At 37.0% G+C, this 27,512-nt stretch overlaps 1 protein-coding gene and 1 long non-coding RNA gene across 2 annotated transcripts in view; one reads left to right on the forward strand and one right to left on the reverse strand.

The window, feature by feature from the left end:
- Nucleotides 1–27,512, forward strand: part of LOC123940098 — a 315,785-nt gene that overhangs the window by 270,018 nt on the left and 18,255 nt on the right. The window lies entirely within an intron of this gene.
- Nucleotides 801–27,512, reverse strand: part of CYYR1 (cysteine and tyrosine rich 1) — a 104,579-nt gene continuing 77,867 nt past the window's right edge. The window contains exons 3-4 of the mRNA XM_046002444.1: nucleotides 18,939–19,096; nucleotides 801–7,377 (exon numbers count right to left, since the gene is read on the reverse strand). Coding sequence (XP_045858400.1) covers nucleotides 7,193–7,377; nucleotides 18,939–19,096 — 343 coding nt within the window. The 3' untranslated portion in view covers nucleotides 801–7,192. The remainder of the gene's footprint in view (nucleotides 7,378–18,938; nucleotides 19,097–27,512) is intronic.

The following is a 27,512-nucleotide window of genomic DNA, read 5'->3' on the forward strand; positions in this document are numbered from 1 at the left end:
AAGAGAGAGAAAGCATATGTACTGTTAAAATTGTGCTAAAATTCCAGTCCCTAGAATAGGCTGGAATTCTTGAATTCTTGGTGTCCTTATAAGTCAGAAAATAATCAGTGCCTGCAAATCAAGCAAGTCATTCAAAACAAATCTAGCTTTTAGATCTCACTGAAAGTTAGACCTCCTTTCAGTTAGATCAATTATTTGAAAGAAAATGTGCTACTAAGTTTCCTAACTACAAGGACAGAAACTATAATTTTATACCTCAAGACATTCCTTTTGATTTTTTTATTCAGCAAAAATCTTAGCATCATTTTGGGACTTCATTGAATTATGATGATGATGTTAGATTAAACATTTTAGATTTAATTGCAAAGTGACATAAAAATTTGAACATCTCTTCCCGGTATTTTTTTTATGCATGCAGTACAGTGTTTAAGCAGACTTGTAATAAAGATCTTTCTAGGGCACCTAGATGACTCCGTCAGTTAAGCATCTGCCTTCAGCTCAGGTCATGATCCCAAAGTCCTGGGATAGAGTCCTACACTGGGTTCAATCTCAGGGTCCTGGGATCAAGCCCTGCATTGGGCTCTCTGCTCAGCAGGGAGGGAGCCTGCTTCCCCCCTCTTTTTCTGCCTGCCTCTCTGCCTACTTGTGATCTCTCTTTCTCTCTGTCAAATAAATAAATAAAAATCTTAAAAAAATAATAAATAAATAAAATCTTAAAAAAAAACAAAGATCTTTCTAACCAGCTACTAGCAAGTTGTGTTTATCACAGTGTTCTTCTGGTGAACAGAAGTGATACACAGTTTTGTTGTTCAGTTTTATTGAGAAATAACTGACATGCACCACTTTATAAGTTTAAGGCACAAAGCATGATGGTTTAATTTACATATGTTGTAAAATAATTATCATTATAGGTTTAACTAACATCCATGTTCTCATATAGATACAATAAAATGCAAGTAAAGAAAAATAAAAGAAAAAATTGTTCTTATGATGAGAACTCTTCAGATTTACTACAGAAGTGTTAGCTTTAGTCTTTATGTTGCATATTACATCCCTAGTGCTTATTTATCTCATAACTGGAAGTTTGTAACATTTGACCACCTTCCTCTAATTCCCACTCCTCCCATCTGCCACCTCTGGTAACTGCAAGTCTGACCTCCTTATCTATGAGTTGTCGCTGTTTTCTTTAAGATTTTATATATAAGTGAGATCATGTGGGATTTATCTTTTTTTTGTCTGACTAATTTCACTTAATGTATTACTCTTAAGGTCCTCCTTGTTGTCCCAGATAATAGGATTTCCTCATTTTTTAATGGCTGAATTATATTCCTTTGTGTACACACACACACACACACACACACACACACACACACAAACACACAAATGACAACTTCCTTATCCATTCATCTATTGATGGATACTTAGTTTGTTTCCATGTCTTAGCTATTGTAAATAATGCTGCTATGAACACGGGGGTACAAAATAACTTTTTGAGGTAGTATTCTCATTTTCTTTGGATATATTCTCAGAAGTGGAATGGCTAGATCATTTGATAGTTCTATTTTTAATTTTTTAATGGTTCCTCCATAATATTTTCCATAGTAGCTGCATAAGTTTACAGTCTCACAGCAGAATCTCTTAGGGTCCTTTGAATTTCTGTGCTATCAGCTGTAACGTCTCCTTTTCTATTTATAATTGTGTTGATTTGGGTCTTTTCTCTTTTTTTCCTTAGTTGGTCTGGCTAGGGTTTTGTCAATTTCATGTTTTTAAAGAGCCAACTCTTAGTTTTCTTTATTTTTTCTATTATTTTTCTATTCTCTATTTCTGCTCTAATCTTCACTATTTTCTTTCTTTTGCTAACTTTGGGCTTAATTTGTTCTTTTTTCCCCTAGTTCCTTAAGGCATAGAGTTAGGTTTTTTATCTAGGATCTTTCTTACCTCTTAATGTAGGCATTTATTACTATGAACTTCTCTCTCAGAACTGCTTTTGCTAAATCCCATAAGTTCTAGTGTGTTGTGTTTCCATTTTTGCTTGTCTCAATAAGCTTTTTTATTCCCCCTTTAATTTCTTCTTTGATCTTTTGGTTGTTGAGGACATTGTTAATTTCTATGTCTCTGTGAATTTTCCGGTTTTCTTTTTGTAACTGATTTTCTAGTTTCACACGATTGTGATCAGAGAAGATACTTGGTAGGAGTTCCGTCTTTCTGAATTTGCTAAAACTTGTTTTGTGGCCTAATATATGGTCTGTCCAAGAAAATGTTTCATGTGCTCTTAGGAAGAATGTGTCTCCTGCTGTTGTTGGTTAGAATGTTCTGTACACTTCTGTTAGATCCATTTGGTCCTATAGTGATGTTCAAATCCACTGTTTCCTTATTGATTCTCTATCTGATCAATCCATTGTTGAGAGTGGGGTCTTAAAGTCCTCAACAATTATTGTAATACTGTTTATTTCTCTTTTTTTTTTTTTTAGCTCTGTTAGTTTTTGTTTTATATATTTAGGTGCCCCTATCTTGGGCACTTAAATATTTACAATTGTTATATCTTTTTGATATGTTGACACTTTTATCATCACATAATGACATTTTTTGTCTTTCTCTCTCTCTCTCTCTTTTTAACCATTTTCAGTTTATTTTGTTTGATATAAATATAGTTATCCCTACCTTTTTGGGGGGGGGGAGATCACAATTTGCCTCAAATGTCTTTTTTCTGTCTGTTCACATTCAGCATCAGTCCATGTTGTGTCTTTAAGGCTAAAGTGAATCTCTTTTACTCTTTTAGGTTGATATTGTTGGATCTTGTTTTTTAAATCCACTCAGCCATTCTGCATCTTTTGATTGAAGAATGTAATGCATTTACATTTAATATAATTGCTTATAGGTAAGGGCTTATTGTTGCCATTTTGTTAATTTTTTCCTCTTTTTTTTTTTTTTTTTGGTAGATCCATTGTTCTTGTTTCCTATCCTGCTGTCTTTTTTGTGTTTTGAATTTTTGGTATCAAAATGTTTTGACTTATTATGTTCTTTTGTGTGATTACCACAAGATCTTCCCTTGTGGTTACCATGAGGCATGCATAATATATCTTAAACTGATAACATCCCATTTTAAACCTATATTAAGCCTATTAATAAATACACTTTTAATACTTTGTACTTTTACTTCTGCCCCTCACATTTTAGATTATTGCTGTTACAATTTATTTCTTTAATATAGTATAACTAATAACAGATTATTGTATTTATGGTTATTTTTGCTAAATTATTTAAAATAATTTTAAAACAGAGCTGTGAGTGAGTGATGTATCACTATTACCATATTGAAGAATCCAGTTATGACTATATATTTGCCATTGCCAGTGAGGTTCATGTTATCTTTTTGTGTTTTTATTTCTTGTAAATAAGCTTTTGTTTGTTTAAAAGAGTCTTTATCTCTCCTTCATTTCTGAAGGACAGCTTTGCCAGGTATAGTATAGAATTTTGGTTGACAGTTTATTTTCTTTCAATATTTTGAATACAACATCCCATTTTCTCCTGGCCTGAAGAGTTTCTGTTGAGAAATCCAATAATCTTATGGGGAGTTCCTGGTATGTAAGTTCTCTCTTTCCTCTTAGTGCTATTAAAAAATATTTTGTCTTTGACTTTTGAAAATATAATTATATTGTATATTATATAATTATATATTATATATTATATAATTATAATGTGTCTCAGTGTAGCCCTCTATCCTTAGGTTCGTTCTGTTTGGAATCCTTTGGGCCACATGGATCTATACAACCATTTTTCTCTCCAGGTTCAGGAAGTTTTTAACCATTATTGCTTTCTGTCCCTTTCTATTTTTTCCTTCTGGAATTCCTATGAAACAAATATTGTTTCTTTTCATTGTCATATAATTTCCATATGCTTTCTATGCTGTTTTTAATTTTTCTTTCTCCTTTGGGTAATTTCCATTGTTCTATCCTTCAGGTTGATGATTTTTTTCTGCATGTTTGAATCAACTTTCGAAACTCTATCAAATTCTTCAGTTCATTCACTGAATTTTTCAACTCTGAGATTTCTGTTTTTGTTTTTTCGATGGTGGCTATTTCGTTGTCAAACTTCTCCTTCTGTTCATGCATTGTTTTCCTAATTTTGTTTAGTTGTCTGTCTCTGTTCTCTCAAAGTTCATTAAACTCTTCTTTAAGAGATTTGTTCTGAATTCTTTGATACTTTATAGGTTTCTTTTTTTTATGGTCAGTTGTTGAGCTTTATTAGTTTCCTTTGGTGGTGTCATATTTACCTGATTTTTCGTGATCCTGATTTCTTGCACTGGTATGAGTATTTGAGTAATTAATCTCTTCTTCCAGACTTTATAGGTTTGCTTTGGCAGTGATAGTTCTTCATTAGTCATCTCATTTTTTTTTTTCTGGGTGTGTCTGTTGGTAATGTCTTTGGGTAAATGGGGCCTGTTATGGACTATTTTAGGTGAGGCAACTATTTAAGTTCTGAGGACAGGGATGGAGTATTGTGCCACTGGCTGAAAATAGTTGAATATGACTGCTGGCTTGGTTCCCTATCCAAGTGAGGATGTAGGAAGGAGTCGTCAGTTGCCTTATTCTCTGCTCAGAATTAATAGATGATTGGGACTGGTTCTATATTCAGTAGTAGATGAAGTTATGTTCCCTGCTTCCCTGCTCTGGTAGGGCAGCAGCAAAGGTCCAGGGCCCACAGAGATCATTGTTTAGGGGCTTCAAATCAGGCCTGAGTGTCCACTGAATTCCCTGGTCAGGTGATGGTCTGCAGATGGAGGAATCCATGGGCTGTGCTCACTGTTCAAGTGCCACTGTATGTAGGGCTTTTGGATGGACTATGTGGTTTCCCGTGTACTCTGGTTAGGTTTCCTGGTCAGATAGCTGAAGGCTATATTTAGCCATGAGCAAGGCCATGCATTAGATTCCCTTCCTGTGTGCAACTGGAGAAGCAGCTGTAAAACTAGTAAAGCTTTGTTGTCTTAACTCAAGAAGACCCATGCCTTAAGTTCCTTGGCCAAATGAGGCCAATGGCTATGCAAACTACTGGCTCTGTCTGTTCTTCTCTCAGCTCAAGTGCCACTGGATCACATAGCTTCCAGGAGTTGTCTCTAGACTTCTTGTCAGATGGGGCTGAAGGCACTCTCCACAGTGGGTAGGGCTGTGACTCAGTATCCTGCCTCAGTATGAGCAAACTGGGGTGTGGGGCTGGCAAACATCTTGTTTGAGGATCTGAATCAGGCAGACCTGTACCTCCTCCAAGTTCCCTGGTCAGTGTGTACCCCCAACTTGGTTCTGCAGATGAGCAAATCCACTGGTTGAGATTACTATTTGGGCACTGCCCATATGAACTTGGTCTGCCAAGATCTGTCTGCTGGTTGTTGCAAACCCCTCTTTCATTCTCTGCCATAGTTATATTTTCAATATATTGAAATTGAAATATATTGAAATATATTCGACAAATTGAAATTGCAATTCCCGTAGTATGCAATGAGAGTATGGGTGTCTATCGAATGACCCACAATGCTGGGGGGAGCAGGGCTGGTTGTTCCTTCTTAGGTTCTATTTTCCACTGGAGGAACTGGAGGCTCAGGAGACACCTCTCACCATGGTGCTGCACCGTCCTGGGGAATAGGCAGTATAGTCAAGATACAGTAACTTCTCTAATCCAGTCTATCTTGATCTCTGAAGTGCATGGGTTGGTGGGGGGCGGGGGGGGGGAGGGTGGTTCTTCAGCCTCAGTCCTGCATTCTAGGATTCTCTCAGTGGTGTCTTGTTTTTGGATAGTTGTTGGCTGTTCTTACGAGACAGAGCAAATTCAGGAATGATGTACATCACAATTTTGGTGATATCAGTCTCCCCCAATATTTTGTCAATGTAAATTTTTAAATACATGAAAGGGCCCACATAAAAGTATAAGTGTTAAGGTCACTTGCAGCAAAATACAGCACATTGGAATTATTTAGCCAACAATTTTATGCCTGAAGGCAGGCACTTCATAATATCTGGACTTGGCAAAAAGCAACAGTTTGATGTCAATATCTTAACCTTTCTATTAACTGTGTAGTTTTTCAAGGGAATATATTTTCACAATATTACAGAAGAGAAACAAATCTGTCTACACTACACATGAATGGAATTCCAGAGAACAAGGATGCAAATTTTATTTTCCCTTCTTCTTTTCATAAACTTATATATCTTCACCGTCAAGTTCTACAGTTTTACTCCCTGATGTAAAATCCCATGGGAATATTTGGCTTCTAATCTTTTAGTAGTAAATAAACTATCTGTTGCTTGTGGAACTTGATACAGTTCCCCCCCCCACAGTTGGAATAACCTTTGTTATAATAAACCACTGATTAAAGTCAGATGATTTTTTAGGTGGCAGTAGTTAGCACTGAAGAGTTATTGGCTTCAAGCAGCTGTGGAGTCCCTTTAATTCTGTTTTAACTGTCAGATTAAATATAAGATTAAACTACTCTAGTTGTTTTCATTCTTGGAGGCATAGAAATTTACTTCACACTTAACTAAACCATGAGCAGAGTGCGTGGTGCCCAGTGGACCCATCTACCATTTGATTTGCCCGTCCTCTCTAGAGTAAGTCTCTACCAGATAGACAGATTCTGTTCAAAGTCTTGGTAATAGGGAACTTCACAAAACAATCTAGTCAATAAGGAAGCTCTAACTCCTCTTTTTCATCCTGAAACCAAAGTTCCTTGTTCTTATCCAGAAACCAAAATTCCTGTGCTTCCATCCAGTGCTTTAAACAATGAAAGGCACAGAGTAGGCTCTCATGCACTTGAACAGTATTTATTGATGAACAAAAGAATGAATAATTCTGATTCTGACTTCTAAGGCTGCACAGAATATAGTTGTTTCCTTATGTAGTCCAGCCTATTCTCCTCTCTTACATTATTCTTCACTTTTCCAGGATCAGTACTACAGCTTCCTTAAGCAATATGATTTTCCGATGTTTTCTCTGTCTCATTATTCTTCTCTGAATGTGCTTGCATTGATCATTACATCTCTTCAAATGTGATACCATCGAACCAAACAATACTCCAGATGTGGTCAGCTCAGAGAGGAGTAAACACTCAGTATTTCTTAGCCCGGATGTTCCACTTGACACATTGTTTGGCCCAAAAAGGTATTCCTTAGAGCAGTTCTTTCCTGTCTCTGATAGAGACATTTTATTCCAGGCAAGATCTCTGATTGGCACATATTCTGGCCTGGGAGAAGGATGGTTTCCTTGAATTTCCAGGGTAAGGAGGGGGTGGAGAACGCTGTGCTGAAGCCTGTGGGGTCGGGGAGTAGGGAGGGGGCAAGTCAGCACAGTATTCCATCTCATGGTCATAACTGTAGGGCGGTGGTGCCACTGAAAAAGAAAAAGTAAAAGACATCAGGCATTTAGCATATATTTGAGTGTCTACTATGTTTAAACCACTGGGCTGAATACACTGGGAAAGGATATAATTTTTGCCTGCAAAAATCTTAGTTTTATTGTGCTGAGGACACATGTATAAAAAGGCAAGTGCTACAAAAAGTGGTACCATTGGTCAAAATGTTTAGAATTGGTTGCTTAGGGAAAGTTTCTTGGAAATCTGATGCCAAACAAGCAGATAAAGAAAAGACTAGGCACTAATTCCAGATTGAACAAAAAGCACAGAAGCAGGAGAACACTTTTGTTGAAAGCAAAAAGTACATGGAACAGGAAAAGGGAAAAAGTGTTGAGAAATCTTATGGTATCATCATCCTGGTGGGCTTTGATTGTCACATAAGGAGTGTATGATGTGGAGTTACCAGAGCTTTTTTGAATATGCTAGTGAATATGCTTTGAGAAGGTGATTTTCTCAGCAGTATGGATTGAAGTGAGCTGAAGAAAAGGAGAGATGATGTAATAGTATATGTGAAGGGTTATAAGGGACTTGTGGCATTGGGAGGAAAAAAATCACAAGCGACCATAAGAGCAACTGAGTGCTTCATTGATGAGTAGGTAAGTAGAGAAAGAGTTGAAGAGTGAAAGAAGGTCTTCAGGTATTGGACACTCTTTATTGGGCTCCTGTAACTTAGAAGGTTATGGAGCCATTATAGGAATAAGAAAAAAAAAAAAAAGCAAGGGTGGGCAAGCACATTTGTGAATGGGAATAAAGAACTTAGTTTTCTAAACATTATTTGAAAAATTTTCCTTATTTTTTTTCAGCTATAATATATTTCAGAGTGTTTTAAATCACATTTAAGGCACTTCATTATGACTATGTAAGGATGTCTATTTTGTAGTGATCTCAATCCCATGACAAGGGTTGGAAGAGAGGTACCCCTTAAGTGTTCCATGTCTTCAAGAACCAGTCACCCTGCAACATCTTAGCAACCTCTCTAAGATTTGAATTATCCTCAAGATCATGATTCTACTTAGAAATTGGCATGTCTTAATTGCTTACTATGAATGTAGCCTAAATTACAAGACTAGTGTCATAATAATGCAAATATTATAGTCAACTTTTTTAACAGAATGGCAGAAAAGAACAAACAACATTTCAATACTTATTTTTAAAATATCTTCCAGGGATACCTGGCTGGCTCAGCTGGTGGGGCATGTGACACTTGATCTCAGGGCCACATTGGGTGCAGAGATTACTTAAAAATAAAATCTCAAAAAAATAAAAAATAAAAAAAAATCTAAATTGTGCTCTTACCAATAAGAATATGGTAGTGTTCTGATCAATATGCATGCACAAACATAGGGCTTCCCCCTATATGCAAATACTAACAGTGTTTTTTTCTGGATCCCTTTAACTTGGCTTGCTTTACCAGGAGCTTGATGATCTGAATGACTTACTGATCAGCCTGTACTCAGGGATGTGAGGACACAGGATGGGGTCACCTAAGAGAAGAGGAAAATGGAGACAGAGACCGGGCAGGATGTCCTCTGGGGACTGCTCTACTGAGCAAAGGCTTTGAAAGTCTTCAGTGGGCTCTACAGGCAAAGGGCTCGTGGCAGAGGACACAGCTGTATCCAGCTTCTCCAAGGCTGATTTAAACACTTGAGGCTGTGCTATCAAAAGCTTTGTTTTCTATAACAAAATGGAATGACTCCTGTGGAGTCTAAACACACATTCCCTCTGCATTACACCCACTCCTTTGCTTCATGATATCCATGAGGACTAAGACAAAGAGGTTTAGATATACTTCATCCAAGCCAAGAAATACAGGCTCCATGTAAAATAGGCAGTTACAGCTGGATGCCTATTGAACTGTTTCTTATAAGCGTGTGGTTCTAGGCTGTGTTTGTATTGTAGCTTTTCCCTGCCTCCCACTTGAAGAGCACACGCTGAATGATTCTACAGATTGATTTTGCATCAATCTCTGTCATGAAACCGTGGTGTCTATTTATGCTTTGGTAACAGAGCATTTATATTTTGCTGTCTGCATTAAAACTGTTAGAGGACATTTCAGTGAGATTCCCTATGGTTTATACAGCTGCATGTTGAACATGAAAATTTAAGATATGATTAGATTCATATAGCCTTCTACATATATAGCCTTTGAATTTTGATAAAGTGATTATATAATGCAGAAAAGCAATATTTTGAGGGCTATTCATCATGAAATAAACATGGCACATCTTTTATAGCATCAGCTACTGGAAGATATTTTGAAATAAGTCTTGTATAACTGTAGACCGTGCTATCCTTCTTTCTCGCCGATAATAAGGTTTCACTAGGAAGTAAACTTTTCAAGGTATCAATTTTAGGAAAGTCCTGATTAACTCTAAAAGGTTTTGTTCTTTCCTAAAGGTCAAAACATCTTTAAAGAAATATAGATGCAGCTAGAGGTATGGTGCCTTTGAAATTCTTTCATCATCAATATTCCAACTCTCTGATTTAAGGATAGCAAATATACCATTTATCCTTAATGTGGATTATAGTTTTCTACAATATTACAAAACATAGGGATAGTTATCTTTTTTTATCTCTTCTTTATTGTTAAACGTAAAAATTTGTCTTGTCTTTTGGATACCTGATTCATAGCAAACTATTTCTGAGCTTTTTTCATTTAAATTTATATATTTAAAGCTTCCTTATATCTGTTATTTTATTTGGTGTATTTTCATGGCAAAGCTTATTTTTCTTAAGATTTAAATTTTGGTTAGGCGAAATTATCTACATGGTTTCTTAAAAATCATTTGTCACATTATTTTGTTACCAATCCTAAAGTTTTAATGTACTAGTTCTGTTTCAATAACCAAGGCATATCTTTTTATACCATTAACACCTCATTTTAATTATTATTGATTTTATTTTATCATTTTTTAAAGATTTTATTTATTTATTTGATGACATCACAAGTAGGCAGAGAGGCAGGCAGAGAAAGAGGGGGAAGCAAGCTCCCTGCTGAGCAGAGAGCCCTATGTGGGGCTCGATCCCAGAACCCCAGGACCATGACCTGAGCTGAAGGCAGAGGCTTTAACCCACTGAGCCACCCAAACACCCCAATTATTATTGATTTTAAATGGTTTTAATATCTAGTAGGACAGGGGAATCTCATGACTTTTTTTCAACATGTTTAAAAATTTTTGTATTGAGGGGCGCCAGGGTGGCTCAGTGGATTAAGCCGCTGCCTTCGGCTCAGGTCATGATCTCAGGGAGCCTATTAGACCGAGGTGGCTCTATTGTCATAGTGAGCAAACCAAAATGTAGGCGTGTAAGTGCTTCAAAGTTACAAAATCAAAACACTAAGGACAACCAATCACAAATTGTCAAATAATCTTTAAGCTATAGCCAGTGAAATAATTTCTTTTCTTTGCTTCTACATTTGCTCTGTATAAGGCAGGGTACTCCTAACCACTTCCGGTATGGTGTTGTCTGATTCAAATCAATTTTTGTTCAAATAAACTCTTAGAATTCCTGGTATGCCTCAATTTGTCTTTTAATACACCTTAGCATTAGCTTATAACATTTTTGAAAAGATCCCAGATCTTTTGACTTGATCCCAGATTCCTGGGATCATGACCTGAGCTGGAGGCAGATGCTTAGCCTACTGAGCCCCCCAGGTGTCTGGAGCTTATGACATTTTTAAAGACCTTTCTAATATTATTGCTAGGAGAGAACCTACTCCTCCACCATCCCCCAAACCACCCTACTCCCAATTTTCCTGAATCTTCTCAGAGCAGAAGCCCACAGGGCTCCTAGGAAGACCTCCACTGCCTTCACCCCCACCACAAAGCCCAATCCTGCCCATTTCTCCTCAACAGTGGCCCAAGATGCAATTCCCAAAAGGATGATATTATTAGAAGCTATCATTCCCCTTCCCCTCAGATTACATCAAGACAAGTCTAGTCATGTTCCACATTCCTCTGTAACCAAGAGGACAAACTCTTAGAACATCTTTCATTGTAAACCTTTAATTCTGGAAGCCTTTACACATCAAATCTCATTAATTTTCTAAACTTGCCCCACCACCTTTCACTGTGCTCAGGAGATCACAAAGTCTGTCATTCGTATGCTCTTCTTTCCATCTCTTTGCATGTGACTCTAGCTCAGAATATGAGAAGTCCTCTTCTAATTGTGTCTGTTTTCCAGAGAAATAAGATCTACTGAGAGTGAGAAAAGTAAGGGGGCTTTTGAACTTTGAGAAGAGAGAAGAATGCATGAGATAGTTGTGTCAGGGAGCAGAAGTGGACATTCACTGAACATTTCTATTTTCATTAAAGTCAGATTTTCCCTTGAGAGCGCAGCTTCCTCTGCAGCAGTATTAAATCAGAAGCATTCTCCCCACTGCCCAGCCCCAACTTCCTACATCCTATAGGCTCAGAAGATGCACTGGGTGTTTTCTTGGATTCTCATAGCCATTTTTCAAACCAGGGTCTATGTTCTCTCCTTAAAAACCTAAGCTCTATTTTAGCATACACCACGAGATTATACTACTTTCATATAGCTCCTCATATAACTCCTCCATGTTAATACCTCTGGTCTGCTCTGCCCTAGACTCTTATTCATTGATGGTTTAGCATCAAGCCTGTTATCTTTCTCTGCAACAGGACTTCTGTTAGCATTCTTGATGATTTCATCATTCATATGTTGAGGTGAATTTCTAGCCCTAAGCTGGAGCTTTCTCCTACCCCAGGTGCCACAGCAGCAAACTGAAACTTAGATAACTTTCATGTCCTTGTGAAGCTTCACTTGATGGGAAGCTTCACATATCCAGTCACCTAATCCCCAAACATCAAGCCAACTCTAAGCTCTATACTTACTTCCTGTTCCTCTTCACCCCAAACAGGTTAACTACGTGGCCCCAGCCAATCAGATATTTTCTATTTTTCTGTTGTTGCTTTTTTTTTTTAATTCTTTATCCTAAAAAGCTCCCTGCCTTCCACTTACTTTACAGTTCTCCGTACAAAGACTGTCCACTTCATGAAGTGTTAAACAGTGTGTTTGTATCACCTTGTTTTCTTTAATCATGTTTTTAACATCTGGATTTTTTTTGTTTTAAAAATCTTTTTCTCACCCTTGTTGTACCTATGTAAATCTGACCACTACTTTTCATCTTTCTAGAATACACATTCCAACGTATCTTAAATCTCACCTAGATTTCCAATTTTACTGATGACATTTAAAAAGTTAATTTAAACTGATGTCACTGCTTTCCTGTCTCATGTCTTTCTTTATTCAGCTTAGATTTATGGTCCATCACTAAAATTATTTCTGTGCATTTATCATCAACCTTCTTATCTCTTTTTCTCCCTGTTGCCTGACAAAACTCCAATCTTGATTAAATTCAACATTTTGGCTCTCCTAGACTTGTATCTAGGAGCTTCATGTGGCTAGAGAAAAATGCACAATCATACTGATTGATATAATTTTCAATGAATGACTATATTCTTAAGTGTTGATACTCTTGGCATTGCTTGGAAATTATGCATTCCTATAGGTATTTCACCACTCCCCCTGCATTCTCGGAGATTCCTTACCTACAAGCATCCCCTCAGCCCACTTTCAGGAGAAGACTTGCTTCTAATTTCAGTAAGAATATAGGCACAATCAGAAGAGAATATCCTCATATCACCAAATCCTTTGATGAGTACAGGAACGTCTCCACATATTCAGTACATTTACTAATAAGGCAGCCCTCATTTGTGAATTCAATGATGCAAATAGAATTTTTACTTCTTTTTTTTAAGATTTATTTATTCATTTAAGAGAGAAAGAGAGTGTGCACATGTGAATGAGTGGGGTCAGGGGCATAGAGAATCTTCAAGCAGACTCCTTGCTGAGCATGGAGTACTACTTGGGGCTTGGCCCCATGATCCGTGAGATTATAACCAGAGCCAAAACCAAGAGTTGGAGGCTCTACTGACTGAGCCACTCAGGTGCCCCTAGAGAATTGATTTCTTAATGAAATATTCCCAAGAGATTTTAAAGACCACAACTCCGTTATTTTATAGAATGTTCCTTAACTTCACTTTGCCAGATCTATTCTCATGTTTAGATTCAGGCTGTGCACTTTCAGCCAGAATCCTACATACATGAAGTTGTGTCATCCTCAGAGTAATTAACACCCAAAGGTGCAAGATGTCCATCTACCCTGTTTTTGGTGATGTTAATCTTTACCACCTGGCCAAGATGTTGTCTGGTTTCTCCACTGTGTAATTACTATTTTTCTCCTTATAACTAGGAACAAATCTGGGACTGGATACTTTCTGACCATGCAAATGAGCTGCTCCACTGCAACTTCTCCTCCCAGATTTAACACCATTAATGACTCTTGTTCCAGGCTTTCCTCATGATGGTTTTAAAATGATGATTTTTCCAATTCCACAACTGCTTTGTACATGTATCTTTTATAATTTTTCTGTTCCCAAGAACCTCCCCTGCTTTTCCAGGATTGACCTAAATCTCTCTATTATCTATCTATCTAATCTATCATCAGTCACCAGGGGACTCAATAATAGACTTCAGATCACAAATAATCTTGATAGTATTGAATGTCTCGCTTTTCTTTGGTTGCCATTTGATTTTTATGTTTTTGCCAAGCCTTCTGTTATAGTCTTTCTATATTGTTTTCTTTCAGTGTGTATCATCTGAACCTATTTTTTTTTACTTTTTTTTCTTTTAATTTATTTTTTTTTTCAGCGTAACAGTATTCATTGTTTTTGCAAAACACCCAGTACTCCATACAACACGTGCCCTCCCTATTACCCACCACCTGGTTCCCCCAACCTCCCACCCTGCCCTTTCAAAACCCCCAGGTAGTTTCTCAGAGTCCATGTCTCTCATGTGAACCTATTTTTTTTTAAAGGATTAACATGATCACTTTTTTTTTTTTTTACAGTGAAGTTCTGGAAAGTAGTGGAAGTATAAGACTTGACAAATAATTTTTATTTTCACACTGATGGTTTTAAAAATACGTAAACTGTTCATTCTACCCATCATGGCAGGAATAAAAAACAATTTTGGAAGGTCACTCTCCAACAAATAATCAGGTATGGAAGATCACCTTTTTTCAGTAATCTCCTCCCCAGTGCACAGTAATAATATTCATTGTAGGTATCCCCATTGGGCACTTTCACCACGGTTTTCACAAGGCTTTCACTGAAGAATATGACCTTGGCTAAATTATTTTCTACTCATGTATGTGACCCCCAGGCTGAAGGACTATACAATAAATTAGGTTGTTATCTCATTTATCACAAGGCTAATTAATTAATGTAGGTAAAAATATTTTATATTTCTAAGTATGGAAGACTTTGAAAAACATTCAATACTACTCTGTGTTTTTTCTTATCTTTTAAGTAAAAGCTTAATTAGTGATTTTGAGAAGGAAATGAGAAGTAATCAAGCACATTATGTTTTTTGAAGATCTAGCTTTTTTGTAGTAAAAATGCTTCCACCATAAGGTTTATTATGTTTCTCACATTATTCAGTTCCCAGAACAATGCATTTACTGAAAATGTAACATGCTGCTGTGATCTGCCAGTATAAAGGATGCCACTCTAAAGTTTCAAAAACATGCTTCCATGCATGAAAGAGAAACTTCAAGCTCAGGAAGACATAAACTCTCACATTAAAATATTTTGTATCTTCTATTCTAATTTTATAAAATGTTTTTAATGTTTTAAAGTCTTTAATGTTTAATTTTAACTAAGCTTTGATCAAGCAAAATTGTATCTGGAATATTATCTACAGAGGGCTTTTCCTTCCCATCTCTCCAGATAATGTATCTGTCTGGCCCTCCTCTGTTCCCTTGAGTTATGGATTGACCAGGTTAAAAAAAAAAACAAAACAAACAGGAGATGTGAAGAATAAAAAATCATTCCCCTGTTTTTTCCTTATACCCTGTTTCTAATATCATTACACCAATCCCAAAAATATTTTTAGTAAGTTGGAAAGATTCAAAATTGTGAGTTGCTTTTGTAGTGAGTAAAAGCTCACATTCCAGGGTGCATTTTATGGTAAATTCCCTGGGTTTTGATATATAACTAACTTATATAACTTATCATGGATTGTGCTCCTTACTTGTTCAGCTGTATCTGCTGAGTGCCCATTATGTGCCAGTCCTGGTATTTTACTTGGGACTGGATGGTGAACAGAATAGATCATGATCCCTGCCTTGTGGATCTAGGAGGAGGGGTTGGAAATTGAACAATACATGTAACAATTGGACAAACTATATGGTATCTTAGAAGATTAAAAGCACTCTGGAAAAAAAAAAATACAGAGTAGAATACAGAGGACACAATGGGGAGGGACATAAGACAATTTTAAATAGACCAGAGTAGGCTTCATTCAGGAGGTGATCTTTGATCAAAAATTTGAATTAAGTGAGGGAGTCCATATTCTAGGCAAAGATCTAAGATGAGAGCGTGCCATGTTGTGTTCATATGGAGTGTGTTTGTGTTCACAGAAGTATGTGCCTGAAGGCAGAGTGGCAAGAGGGAGTAGAGAAGGAAATGAAGTCAGAGAAATAAAAAGATGGGTCAATTCATGCATTGCTTTGCAGGCCCTGGTCAGGAATTTGCTTTTTACTCTGGATACAATGAGGAACCATTGGCTTGACTCTTCTCTGGAGAAAATGGAAAGCCATTGGAAGATTTTGACTAGAAGAATGATATTATTTGGCATCTACTTTAAAAGGTTCAATCTGGCTACTGGGTTTAGAATAGACCCCTGGGGGTCAAAGGTGGCTGCTGGAAGAGCAGTAAGGATATAATCACAGTAATGCAGGTGAGAGCTGAGGGTGGTTCCCACGAGTAGAGAGCAGTGGGAACAGTGAGTAGTCAGACCCTGTATACACTTGGAGATGGAACTTGAAGTTTTCCTAGTAGTTTGTGTGCAGGTTTGATGGAGGCAAGGAGTCAAGGATGACTCAAAGATTTTTGGCCTAAGCCATTGGAAGTCCAGAGATGTCATCAGTTGAGAGGAAAAAGGCTGTGAGTAGAGGAGGTTTGGGGGGATGATCAGAAGTATATCATTGAACATGTTCAACCTGAGATAGCTATGAGACATCCAAGCTGAGATGTCTAGCAGGCAGTGGGATCAAATGCATCTGAAATTCAGAGTCTCTTCAATAAATGGTGCTAGGAAAACTGGACAGCGATATGTAGAAGAATGAAACTCGACCATTCTCTTACACCGTACACAAAGATAAACTCGAAATGGATAAAAGACCTCAATGTGAGACAGGAATCTATCAGAATCCTAGAGGAGAACATAGGCAGTAACCTCTTCGATATCAGCCACAGCAACTTCTTTCAAGATATGTCTCCAGAGGCCAAGGAAACAAAAGCAGAAATGAACTTTTGGGACTTCATCAAGATCAAAAGTTTCTGCACAGCAAAGGAAACAGTCAACAAAACAAAAAGGCAACCCACGGAATGGGAGAAGATATTTGCAAATGACAGTACAGACAAAAGGTTGATATCCAGGATCGATAAAGAACTTCTCAAACTCAACACACACAAAACAGATAATCATATCAAAAAATGGGCAGAAGATATCAACACACACTTCTCCAACGAAGACATACAAATGGCTATCAGACACATGAAAAAATATTCATCATCACTAGCCATCAGGGAAATTCAAATTAAAACCACATTGAGATACCACCTGACACCAGTTAGAATGGCCAAAATTAGCAAGACAGGAAACAACGTGTGTTGGAGAGGATGTGGAGAAAGGGGAACCCTCTTACACTGTTGGTGGGAATGCAAGTTGGTGCAGCCACTTTGGAGAACAGTGTGGAGATTCCTGAAGAAATTAAGAATAGAGCTTCCCTATGACCCTGCAATTGCACTGCTGGGTATTTACCCCAAAGATACAGATGTAGTGAAAAGAAGGGCCATCTGTACCCCAGTGTTTATTGCAGCAATGGCTACGGTCGCCAAACTGTGGAAAGAACCAAGATGCCCTTCAACGGATGAATGGATAAGGAAGATGTGGTCCATATACACAATGGAGTATTATGCCTCCATCAGAAAGGATGAATACCCAACGTTTGTAGCAACATGGACGGGACTGGGAGAAATTATGCTGAGTGAAATAAGTCAAGCAGAAAGAGTCAAGTATCATATGGTCTCACTTATTTGTGGAGCATAACAAATAACATGGAGGACATGGGGAGATGGAGAGGAAAGGGAGTTGAGGGAAACTGGAAGGGGAGATGAACCATGAGAGACTATGGACTCTGAAAAACAACCAGAGGGTTTTGAAGGGGCGGAGGGGTGGGAGGTTGAGGAACTAGGTGGTGGGTAATAGGGAGGGCACGTACTGCATGGAGCACTGGGTATGATGCCAAAACAATGAACACTGTTATGCTGTAAATAAACAAATAAAAAAAAAAGAAATAACATAGATACTGATACTGATAGTAATGCAATAAAATCAGAATTTATTATAAAAAATGCATCTGAAATTCAGGAAGGAGGTTTGGAATGGAGGTTTATAACTTTGGGAGGCATTAACATACAAATAGTACTTAATACTGTGAGACCAAATGATATAACCAAGAATGTAAGTGTAGATATAGTCTAGAAAAAGACACAAGTGTCTGACCCTTGAGACACTTGGAGAAGAGGAAGAACTGACAAAAGAGGAACAGGAGAAATGTTCATTCTCACATTCATCTAAAATTTGCTCCTTCAAGTTGAAGTTGACAGGGAAAAAGTTAAGAGAGGAAGGTTATTAGGGAATTGACACGTGGGGCAGATTGCATGTAGAAGGGACCTTCTCTACAGGGGCTAAGGAAGGACGTGACTGTCAATAGGAAATTATCTTTCTAATAATGTGTTAGATTCAAACTTGACTGCTTTTCATATGTCAAATGGCACATATACATACAGACTGACTTAGAAAGCACTACTGAGTAATCACCTAATGCAAATTGCGGTATTTTCTTTATGGAATCATATGTATTCAGTATATTTATATGTAGAATTCTAGAAGATTCTCACCAAATACCGATCAAATTATTAATATATTACCTTTGCTCTATGTTGAGAATTTTCATATTATGTTAAAACTGTTTTCTTTGCATACAGAGGATACATAAAATTTTATTCCATCCTTTTTCTTAAGACAAACACACTTATTAAATCAGATTTAAGATTAAGAAATGTCACTTATACTTTCTCTATAATTACTTCTCAGAACTCTGGCAGGTAGATACAGTGGATATGAACTGTGTAGTTCTCTTAACTCTGGCTGGTTGGGAATTGTAGGCAAGATGACAAGCATTACAAATATGAATACGTTCAAATGTGAGCTAGATTTTATTAGTTGGACCTAAGTAATCTCCATTGAAATCTAGAGCTTCAGTCTGCATTAATTTAGAAATGCCCTCCATTCTTGGAGATCATTGCATTGAAAATCTTCAATGTTTCCTCTATCCAAGCAGTAGAGCATAACTAATGAATCTGAAGGAGAGAGCGATTGTGTTTACCGGGATAGGAGGAGATGGCATTGATGTGAGTAGTCCTGATGACGCCCACCCGGGTCCCACGGTTGTTTTTCATACACATGCAGATACATATGGCAATTCCAGCGATGACCCCCATGATGAATACAATTCCAAACACTATGCCAGCAATTGCTGTGCCCCTATAAAAGGAAAACAAAAGTGTATTTATTGAAAAGGTTCATAAGCCTTTCAAATACAGCTCTATGACTAAATGACAAATGCTCTTTGGCAAATCTCCTTGGATATTTAAAAAAAAAAAAAGAAAGTAATTCCCTGAATCAGTCAAGTAAGTAGTCTTGTGTATTTTATTAGATAAGAAAAAGTTATAAGCTTTCAGGGAGTCCTCTTCCAGTACAGTAAACCTATCATTCAGAATCTGGCTTCAGAAATCCATGTTTATTTATACAAAACACAATTATTCAGATATGCTCTCTAAAATAATAATTAAAAAACCATTCTGCTGCTTATTTAAACTGCAAAGAACTTATTGTCTGTGAGCACACATTTACTGAAAACAACTTGATAAATGTCAAAATATTAAATAAATTTAACATTTATCTTTATTAAAACTCTTCACAAAATAGAACTGGAATTTTTTTCTTAACAGAATAGAGAAAAATAAACCAAATGTTTTAAAAAATCTATTCAGAAAACAGTTATGACAAATGGTATTCTCATTAAATTCAGTAATAATGCAAGAAAAACCTAACTTCTATTAATGCTACATTTTTCTCTATCAGGTTTTATCTCTCACAACAAAATCATAGAAAGAAAAAATACTGCATGAAAGACTTAACTTTATCATTATGTGTAGACAATGTGATTTGTAGGAGTCTACATTTGTTCACATTCTGGAAAGTAATGGAGAAATCTTTGTGAAAAGATGCAGATTTTCAGTCAGCAGTATCATTTCTAACAATGCTTTCTGAGGAAATGCAGCACATGTGGGCACAAATAATGTAATAAGGATGTTTGCCAATATATTGTTGCTAATAGCAAGATATCAGAAACACCCTAATATCCAAATGACAATAATAATAACAATAATAATACACCAGAGAATGAATCCTATATGGTGATTTAAAAGGGTGAAGTGGTCCACATGGATTGAGGTGAAATGTACATGAATCCTGGTTAACTTAATAATAACATCACAAGGGGCGTCTGGGTGGCTCAGTGGGTTAAAGCCTTTGCCTTCGGCTCAGGTCATGATCCCAGGGTCCTGGGATCGAGCCCCGCATCGGGCTCTCTGCTGAGTGGGGAGCCTGCTTCCCTTCCTCTCTCTCTGCCTGCCTCTCTGCCTACTTGTGATCTCTGTCAAATAAATCAATAAAATCTTTAAAAATAATAATAATAACATCACAAATGAAAAGGCATATATTAACAAAATACCAGTATTAATAGAATGATTGCAAGGAGAAAGTTATATTCTTACATTTCAATTTTTTGAATGTATATGTGATTATTTTGTAGATAGGGGACAATGAAGAAAATTTTCACTTTCTAATTTGGGTAACCCCTCCCCAGAAGTAACCATTTCAACTCTTTCAAACATTGTTTTAGTACTCCCCCCCTTTTTTAAAAATTTCTTTTCAGCATAACAGTATTCATAGTTTTTGCACCACACCCAGTGCTCCATGCAATACGTGCCCTCCTTAATACCCACCACCTGGCTCCCCAACCTCCCACCTCCCACCCCTTCAAAACTCTCAGGTTGTTTTTCAGAGTCCATAGTCTCTCATGGTTCGCCTCCCCTTCCAGTTTCCCTCAACTCCCTTCTCCTCTCCATCTCCCCAAGTCCTCCATGTTATTTGTTATGCTCCACAAATAAGTGAGACCATATGATACTTGACTCTCTCTGCTTGACTTATTTCACTTAGCATAATCTCTTCCAGTCCCGTCCATGTTGCTACAACAGTTGGGTATTCATCCTTTCTGATGGAGGCATAATACTCCATCGTGTATATGGACCACATCTTCCTTATCCATTCATCCGTTGAAGGGCATCTTGGTTCTTTCCACAGTTTGGCGACCATGGCCATCGGTGCTATAAACATTGGGGTACAGTTGGCCCTTCTTTTCACTACATCTGTATCTTTGGGGTAAATACCCAGTAGTGCAATTGCAGGGTCATAGGGAAGCTCTATTTTTAATTTCTTGAGGAATCTCCACACTGTTCTCCAAAGTGGCTGCACCAACTTGCATTCCCACCAACAGTGTAAGAGGGTTCCCCTTTCTTCACATCTTCTCCAACACATGTTGTTTCCTGTCTTGCTAATTTTGGCCATTCTAACTGGTGTAAGGTGGTATCTCAATGTGGTTTTAATTTGAATTTCCCTGATGGCTAGTGATGATGAACATTTTTTCATGTGTCTGATAGCCATCTGTATGCAACTTCTTTCAAGATATGTCTCCAAAGGCAAAGGAAACAAAAAGGAAAATGAACTTTTGGGACTTCATCAAGATCAAAAGCTTCTGCACAGCAAAGGAAACAGTCAACAAAACAAAGAGACAACCCACGGAATGAGAGAAGATATTTGCAAATGACAGTACAGACAAAAGGCTGATATCCAGGATCTATAAAGAACTTCTCAATCTCAACACACACAAAAGAGATAATCATATCAAAAAATGGGCAGAAGATATGAACAGACACTTCTCCAATGAAGACATACAAATGGCTATCAGTACTCCTCCCTTTTAAAAAAAATTTTTAAATGTTTTGTTTATTAGAGAGAGAGAGAGACTGGGAGCACGAACAGGGGAAGAGGGAAAGGCAGAGGGAGAGGGGCAAACAGACTCCCTGCTGACCTTGGAGCTGGATGAGGGGCTCAATCTCAGGACCCTGAAATCCAGACCTGAGATGAAGTCAGGCACTTAACCGACTGAGCCACCTAAGTACCCTTGTTTTAGTAACTTTCTTCCTATTTCTCAGTAATACAATTGCATTCTTTTAGTTTTTAAAAATTTTATATTACCTATTTGGTTCCTTTCATAGTATTTGGGAATTTAGATCCCACAGACAAATTTTATCCTTTTAGGATTTATGTCATCAGGATTTATATTACCATGTCATCGCTTACTGCTGAGCCAAGCAAGGCACCATGGTTACCTCTCATTTCTGTTATACTTACTTTGTTTAAGGAATTTCCGTGAGTTCCCATCTTTCCATATGTCTGTTGTTATCCTCCCCCACAAAGTTTTAGAAAATTTTTGAACTATTATCAGAAGTTCTTAGCATTTTCTTTTTACTACTGGTATTATGAAATTGCATAATGCACTTGGATTTTTTAAAAATTCTTTTTCCAGGCCCTTAGGAGTTCTTGAAACTGTGCCATAAATGGATAATTTCCTTTCCACCGTTTATCTGTTTCTCTTTCTGGAAGCCTATTCTAAAAGCGCTTCTGGGATAACTTCTCTAATTTTTCTGATTTCTATTTTCTTGAACTACTTTCTGGGGAATTTCATTGACTTTACCTTCCAAAGTTTTGTTGAACTTCTCACGTTCAGCTATTATATGTTTAATTTCTGAGTGCTCTATTTTATCCTCCAAAGTACCCACCTCCCTATTTTTTTTTAAAGGTTTATTTATTTATTTATTTGACAGAGAGAGAGAGATCACAAGTAGGCAGAGAGGCAGGCAGAGAGAGAGGAGGAAGCAGGCTCCTTGCGGAGCAGAGAGCCCGATGCGGGGCTCGATCCCAGGACCCTGAGATCATGACCTGAGCCGAAGGCAGCGGCTTAATCCACTGAGCCACCCAGGCGCCCCCCCACCTCCCTATTTTATTAAGTCCTGTTTTGCTTTCATTGATATGGTTTCTCTTCCTAATCCCTGAAGGTACTAATGAAATATATATATATATATACACACACACACATATATATATTATATATACACACATATATATGTACATATACAGTGTACATGTATACATATATATGTATACACACACATATATATTTTAAACTTTCTCTACTTTCTGTATTACGTCCTGTCCTGTTTAGTTTCCTTTTTATTTTGATCTGTTTCATGTTTGGTATTTTTCCTTAAATGTCTGGTGATCCTGAATCTTCAGCTCTTTAAAAAAGAGGTACAGAGGAGCTGCTTGGAAGTTCACGGTGGCCCGCTGCCATTGTACAGGGGAAATCCACAGTCTAAGAGTTCTCATAGTATTTTTGTTGGGGCTGTTCATTATTCCCCTCAAAAGGATCCTCCAGTTTGAGCCAGCCTGACACTCTGCTGGAGCCTAGGATTTTGCCTATAAGAGTATGAACTTCCATAAAATCCTGGTACTTTTAGATCAGAGACTCAGTCTCACTCTGCTGTGACAGTGAAGCCATTCAGAAGAAGTCTTCAGCAACAACATTTTTGTGGTTTAAAAGCACTATTTCTAAAACCAGAATGCCTAGGTTCCAACTGTTCTTTGCACAAGTTGCTGAATACCTCCCACCCCCCCTAATTTTCTTATTAATTAAATGAAGGTCACCTTGGTACTTATCTGATTCTCCTCTCAAATTTCATATCATGAAATATCTGTACTCCTGGACTCATTTGTCAGATAAATAATTTCTTACTTTTGTGCTATATAAATATCTATCCAATACTTTTCTTTCTTTTTTTTAAAGATTTTATTCATTTGAGAGAGAGAGGGAACACAAGTAAAGGGAATGGGGAAGGGAGAAGTAAGCTCCTCGCCAAGCAGAAAGCCCAATGCGGGACTCAGTCCCAGGACCCTAGGATCATGACCTGAGCTGAAGGCAGATGCTTAATGACTGAGCCACCCAGGTGCCCCTATCCTATACTTTTCTAAGACAGGTCTGTAATTCTCATCCCAAGCCCTTGGGGCCAGGTCTATCTCATAAGTCATAAATGTTAAGATTTTGGCAAGAGAATATAGTACATATACCATATATTGTGGGATACTTCCAAGGCCAGCATCCTGAGCACACATACATACATTTACATTCTGTAGTAAAGGTGAGAATACTAACAGCCGTGGATTGCATAGAGACTAGCAAAAAGCCCAAGATTCCTTTGGGTCAAGTCTGGCCACCAAGTTAGTTGGTGGAAACGGAAACATTTCCGTTTCCATAGCTATTTGTTTGTTTTTGAGGATTTCAAAATTGCAGATAAGGAGTTATGAACCTGTATTTGTACTTTTTACAAGAGATTTTCTTTTTATGGCTTTTCCCACTCTTAAGAAAACGATACCACTAAGAATTCCAATAGACCCTTTAAAAATACTCTTACGCACATTTTAACTATGTTAGTAAATTATGAAAGCAGCATGTGAGACATATTTGGATGTGCTGCTATTAATGATTAAAGAATGGCTGAGTGCAGCAGCTTAAGAAATAAGTCTTTCCAAAAAAGAGAGATTTATCAAAGAAGATAATTTGAAATACATAAACCAAAAGTAATCTGGAAACCTTTTTAAATCCAAATAAGATCGATTTGGAGGGCTTAATTTATGTTCCAGAAATAATCAATGGCCCAATTATTCAGGCAAAAAGTTTCCAAAGTAAGTGTTATGGACGCTGTTAAGATATCAAACTGGGACATATTTATATTCATTACTTCATTTTTTAAATAGAGGAAAGTAGAAAGTAAGTCACATTTTGTTTTCCTGTTGGCAGCTCCAGCAAAAGTGCCTGCTGGTGAGGTCAATAATGAGGTTTCAACTAATGTGTTAAATGAGGTTTCTGATTAAATCATGATTTTGGTGTCCTTGATCTTTTGATACCCATTAGGAACTGTAAATTAGTTATTAAAGACATGGCAAGTATAACATTTATAGAATTATTTACTCCATTATTAATTAAAATAAACAATAAACAAACAGTAATCTTCTGGCATATAAATAATTTGGTTTCGTCAACTGTTGGAAAGAGAGAAGCTATTAACTTGAGAAATGTGGCGTCATAAACATCTTGAAAAAATGTAGGGAGTGTACTTTCTTTGAAAGAATGGATTGCAGAGTATACATATTTTCCTTTTTAAGCTTTTACTTGGAAATACTTACAGATTCACAGATAGTTATAAAAGGAATAGAGACAGGTCCTATGTATCCTCCACCCAGTAACCTCCAGTGCTTACATCTTAGGATACTAGAGTATAACACCAAAAATCAGGAAATTGACATTAGTATAAAGTGTGTGTATCGTTGTGTGTCATTTGAACACATGCAGAGATCACTATGGCAAGCAAGGTACAAAACTAACCCATTATCAGAAAGATTTGTTGTGCTACTCCTTTATGATCACACCAACAGCCCTTCCCTCACCATTAACAATGGCTCGAATCACTACTCTGTTCTCCATTTTTGTAATTTTTTCATGTCAAGAGTGTCATACAAATGGAATCATATAGTATGTTACCTCTTGAAGTGGACTTTTTTTTTTCACTCAGCATAATGCCCTTGGAATCTATCCTAGCTTTTCTGTGTACTAATGCATTCCTTTTTTATTATTAACTAATATTTCCCGATATGGAAATAGCATAGTTCGCCTACCCATGACCTATTTGCAGGACATTTTGGTTATTTCCAGTTTTGACTTTTGCAGTTAAGCCTGCTATGTACAATCGTGTACAGGTTTTTGTGTGAATGTATGTATTCATTTCTCTGGATTAAATGCCCAAAAGTGGGATTGCTAGGTTATTCAATAAGTATATGTTGAATTTTTGAAAAATACTGCCAAAATATTTTCCAGAATGGTTGTACTATTTTATATTTCCACCAGTAGAGTAGGAGACATCCAATTTCTCTCCATCCTTGCTAGCATTTGGTGTTGTCATTTTTATTTTTTATTATTTTTTCTATTAACATATAATGTATTATTTGTTTTAGAGGTACAGGTCTGTGATTCATCAGTCTTACACAATTCACAGCACTCACCATAGCATATACCCTCCCCAATGTCCATCACCCAGTCACCCCACTCCTCCCACAATTGTTTCCTGAGATTAAGAGTCTCTTATGGTTTGTCTCCCTCTCTGGTTTCATCCTGTTTCATTTTTTCCTCCCTTCCCCTATGATCCTCTGTCTTGTTTCTCAAATTCCAGGTATCATGAGATCATATGGTAATTGTCTTTCTCTGATTGACTTATTTTGCTTAGCATAATACCTTCTAGTTCCATCCATGTTATTGCAAATGACAAAAATCTTATCCTTTTTGCAGCTGAGTAATATTCCACCATATGTATATGTATGTAGATATATAAATACGTAATATACATAAATATGTGATGTACATATTATATATAATATCTATAAATGCAAAGAATAACATATATTTTAAGGAACCTTCATACTATTTTCCATAGTGGCTGCACTAATAGCACACAATTGTTCCTTTGGCTCTACATTCTCACCAACTCTTTTATTTCTTGTCTTTTTTTTTTTTTAAGATATTATTTATTTCTTTGAAAGAGAGTGAGCACAAACAGGGTTGGGGCAGAGGGAAGGGAAGAGGGAGAAGAAGACTCCCCGCTGAGCAGGGAGCCCTGCCATGTGAGGCTCAATCCCAGGACCCTGGGGTCATGACCTGAGCTAGAGGCAGTCACTCAATCCATTGAGCCACCTTGGTTTCCTCTTTTTTTCTTTCTATCTCTCTTTTTCTCTATTTCTTTCTTCTTTCTTTCTTTGTCTTTAAATATTTCTTTATTTAAGTAATCTCTGCACCCACATGGGGCTCAAACTCACAACCTCAAGATCAAGAGTTACATGCTCCTCCAACTGAGTCAGCCAGGCACCCCTATTTCTTGCCCTTTTGATACTGGCAATTCTGACAGGTGTAAGGTTATATCTTGGAGTGACTGGTTCGTGGCTGATTAGTGATGTTGAGTATGTTTTCATGTGTCTTTTGGTCATCTGTAATATAGTGGAAGTGTGTCTTATAGGTACCTCTTTATTATTAAATTAAACCTGAAAGGGCATTTTTCTTGAGAAAAGAAAGAAATAGAACTTATTTTTAATGCTGTTAATTATTTTAACTTTAGTTGCTGATTTCTGGATTAGAAAGCACAATTTGGTTAAGTATGTATGCAAAGAGAATTTTCTGTCTTCAGGAAGCTACTACAAAATTTTTCATGAATTCTAAAAAATTTCAGAAATAATTATCTTCTTATGGTATTTAAAAACTATAAACTTAGTACTAAACAAAAACATAGATTTTTTTGTTATATACAGTGACCAATATGCAAAAATCCAAGGTTGTTAAATATTTTTTTTTAATTATCCATTATAATCATTTATTATGGTAAATACTTTTGTACTTAGTTTAGTCCAGGAGTAAGCAAACTAAGACCATGGACCACATAGGGCACCCCCGGCTGCCCAGGTTGTTTTAGCAAATAAAGTTTTTTTTTGGAATAAAGCTCAACCCATTTGTTTCCATGTTGTCTGACTGGTTTGGTGCTGTGTCGAAGCTGAATAGTTGTGAGACCACATGGCTTTAAAGTATAAAATATTTACTCTCTCATCTGTTGTAGAAAAAGTGTACCGATCTCTGATTTGATTCACTTGCTAATAAATGAATGTTGCCTTTCCCTAAATG

This window comes from Meles meles, chromosome 4 (assembly GCF_922984935.1).
Source record: "Meles meles chromosome 4, mMelMel3.1 paternal haplotype, whole genome shotgun sequence".
Classification (NCBI taxonomy): domain Eukaryota; kingdom Metazoa; phylum Chordata; class Mammalia; order Carnivora; family Mustelidae; genus Meles; species Meles meles.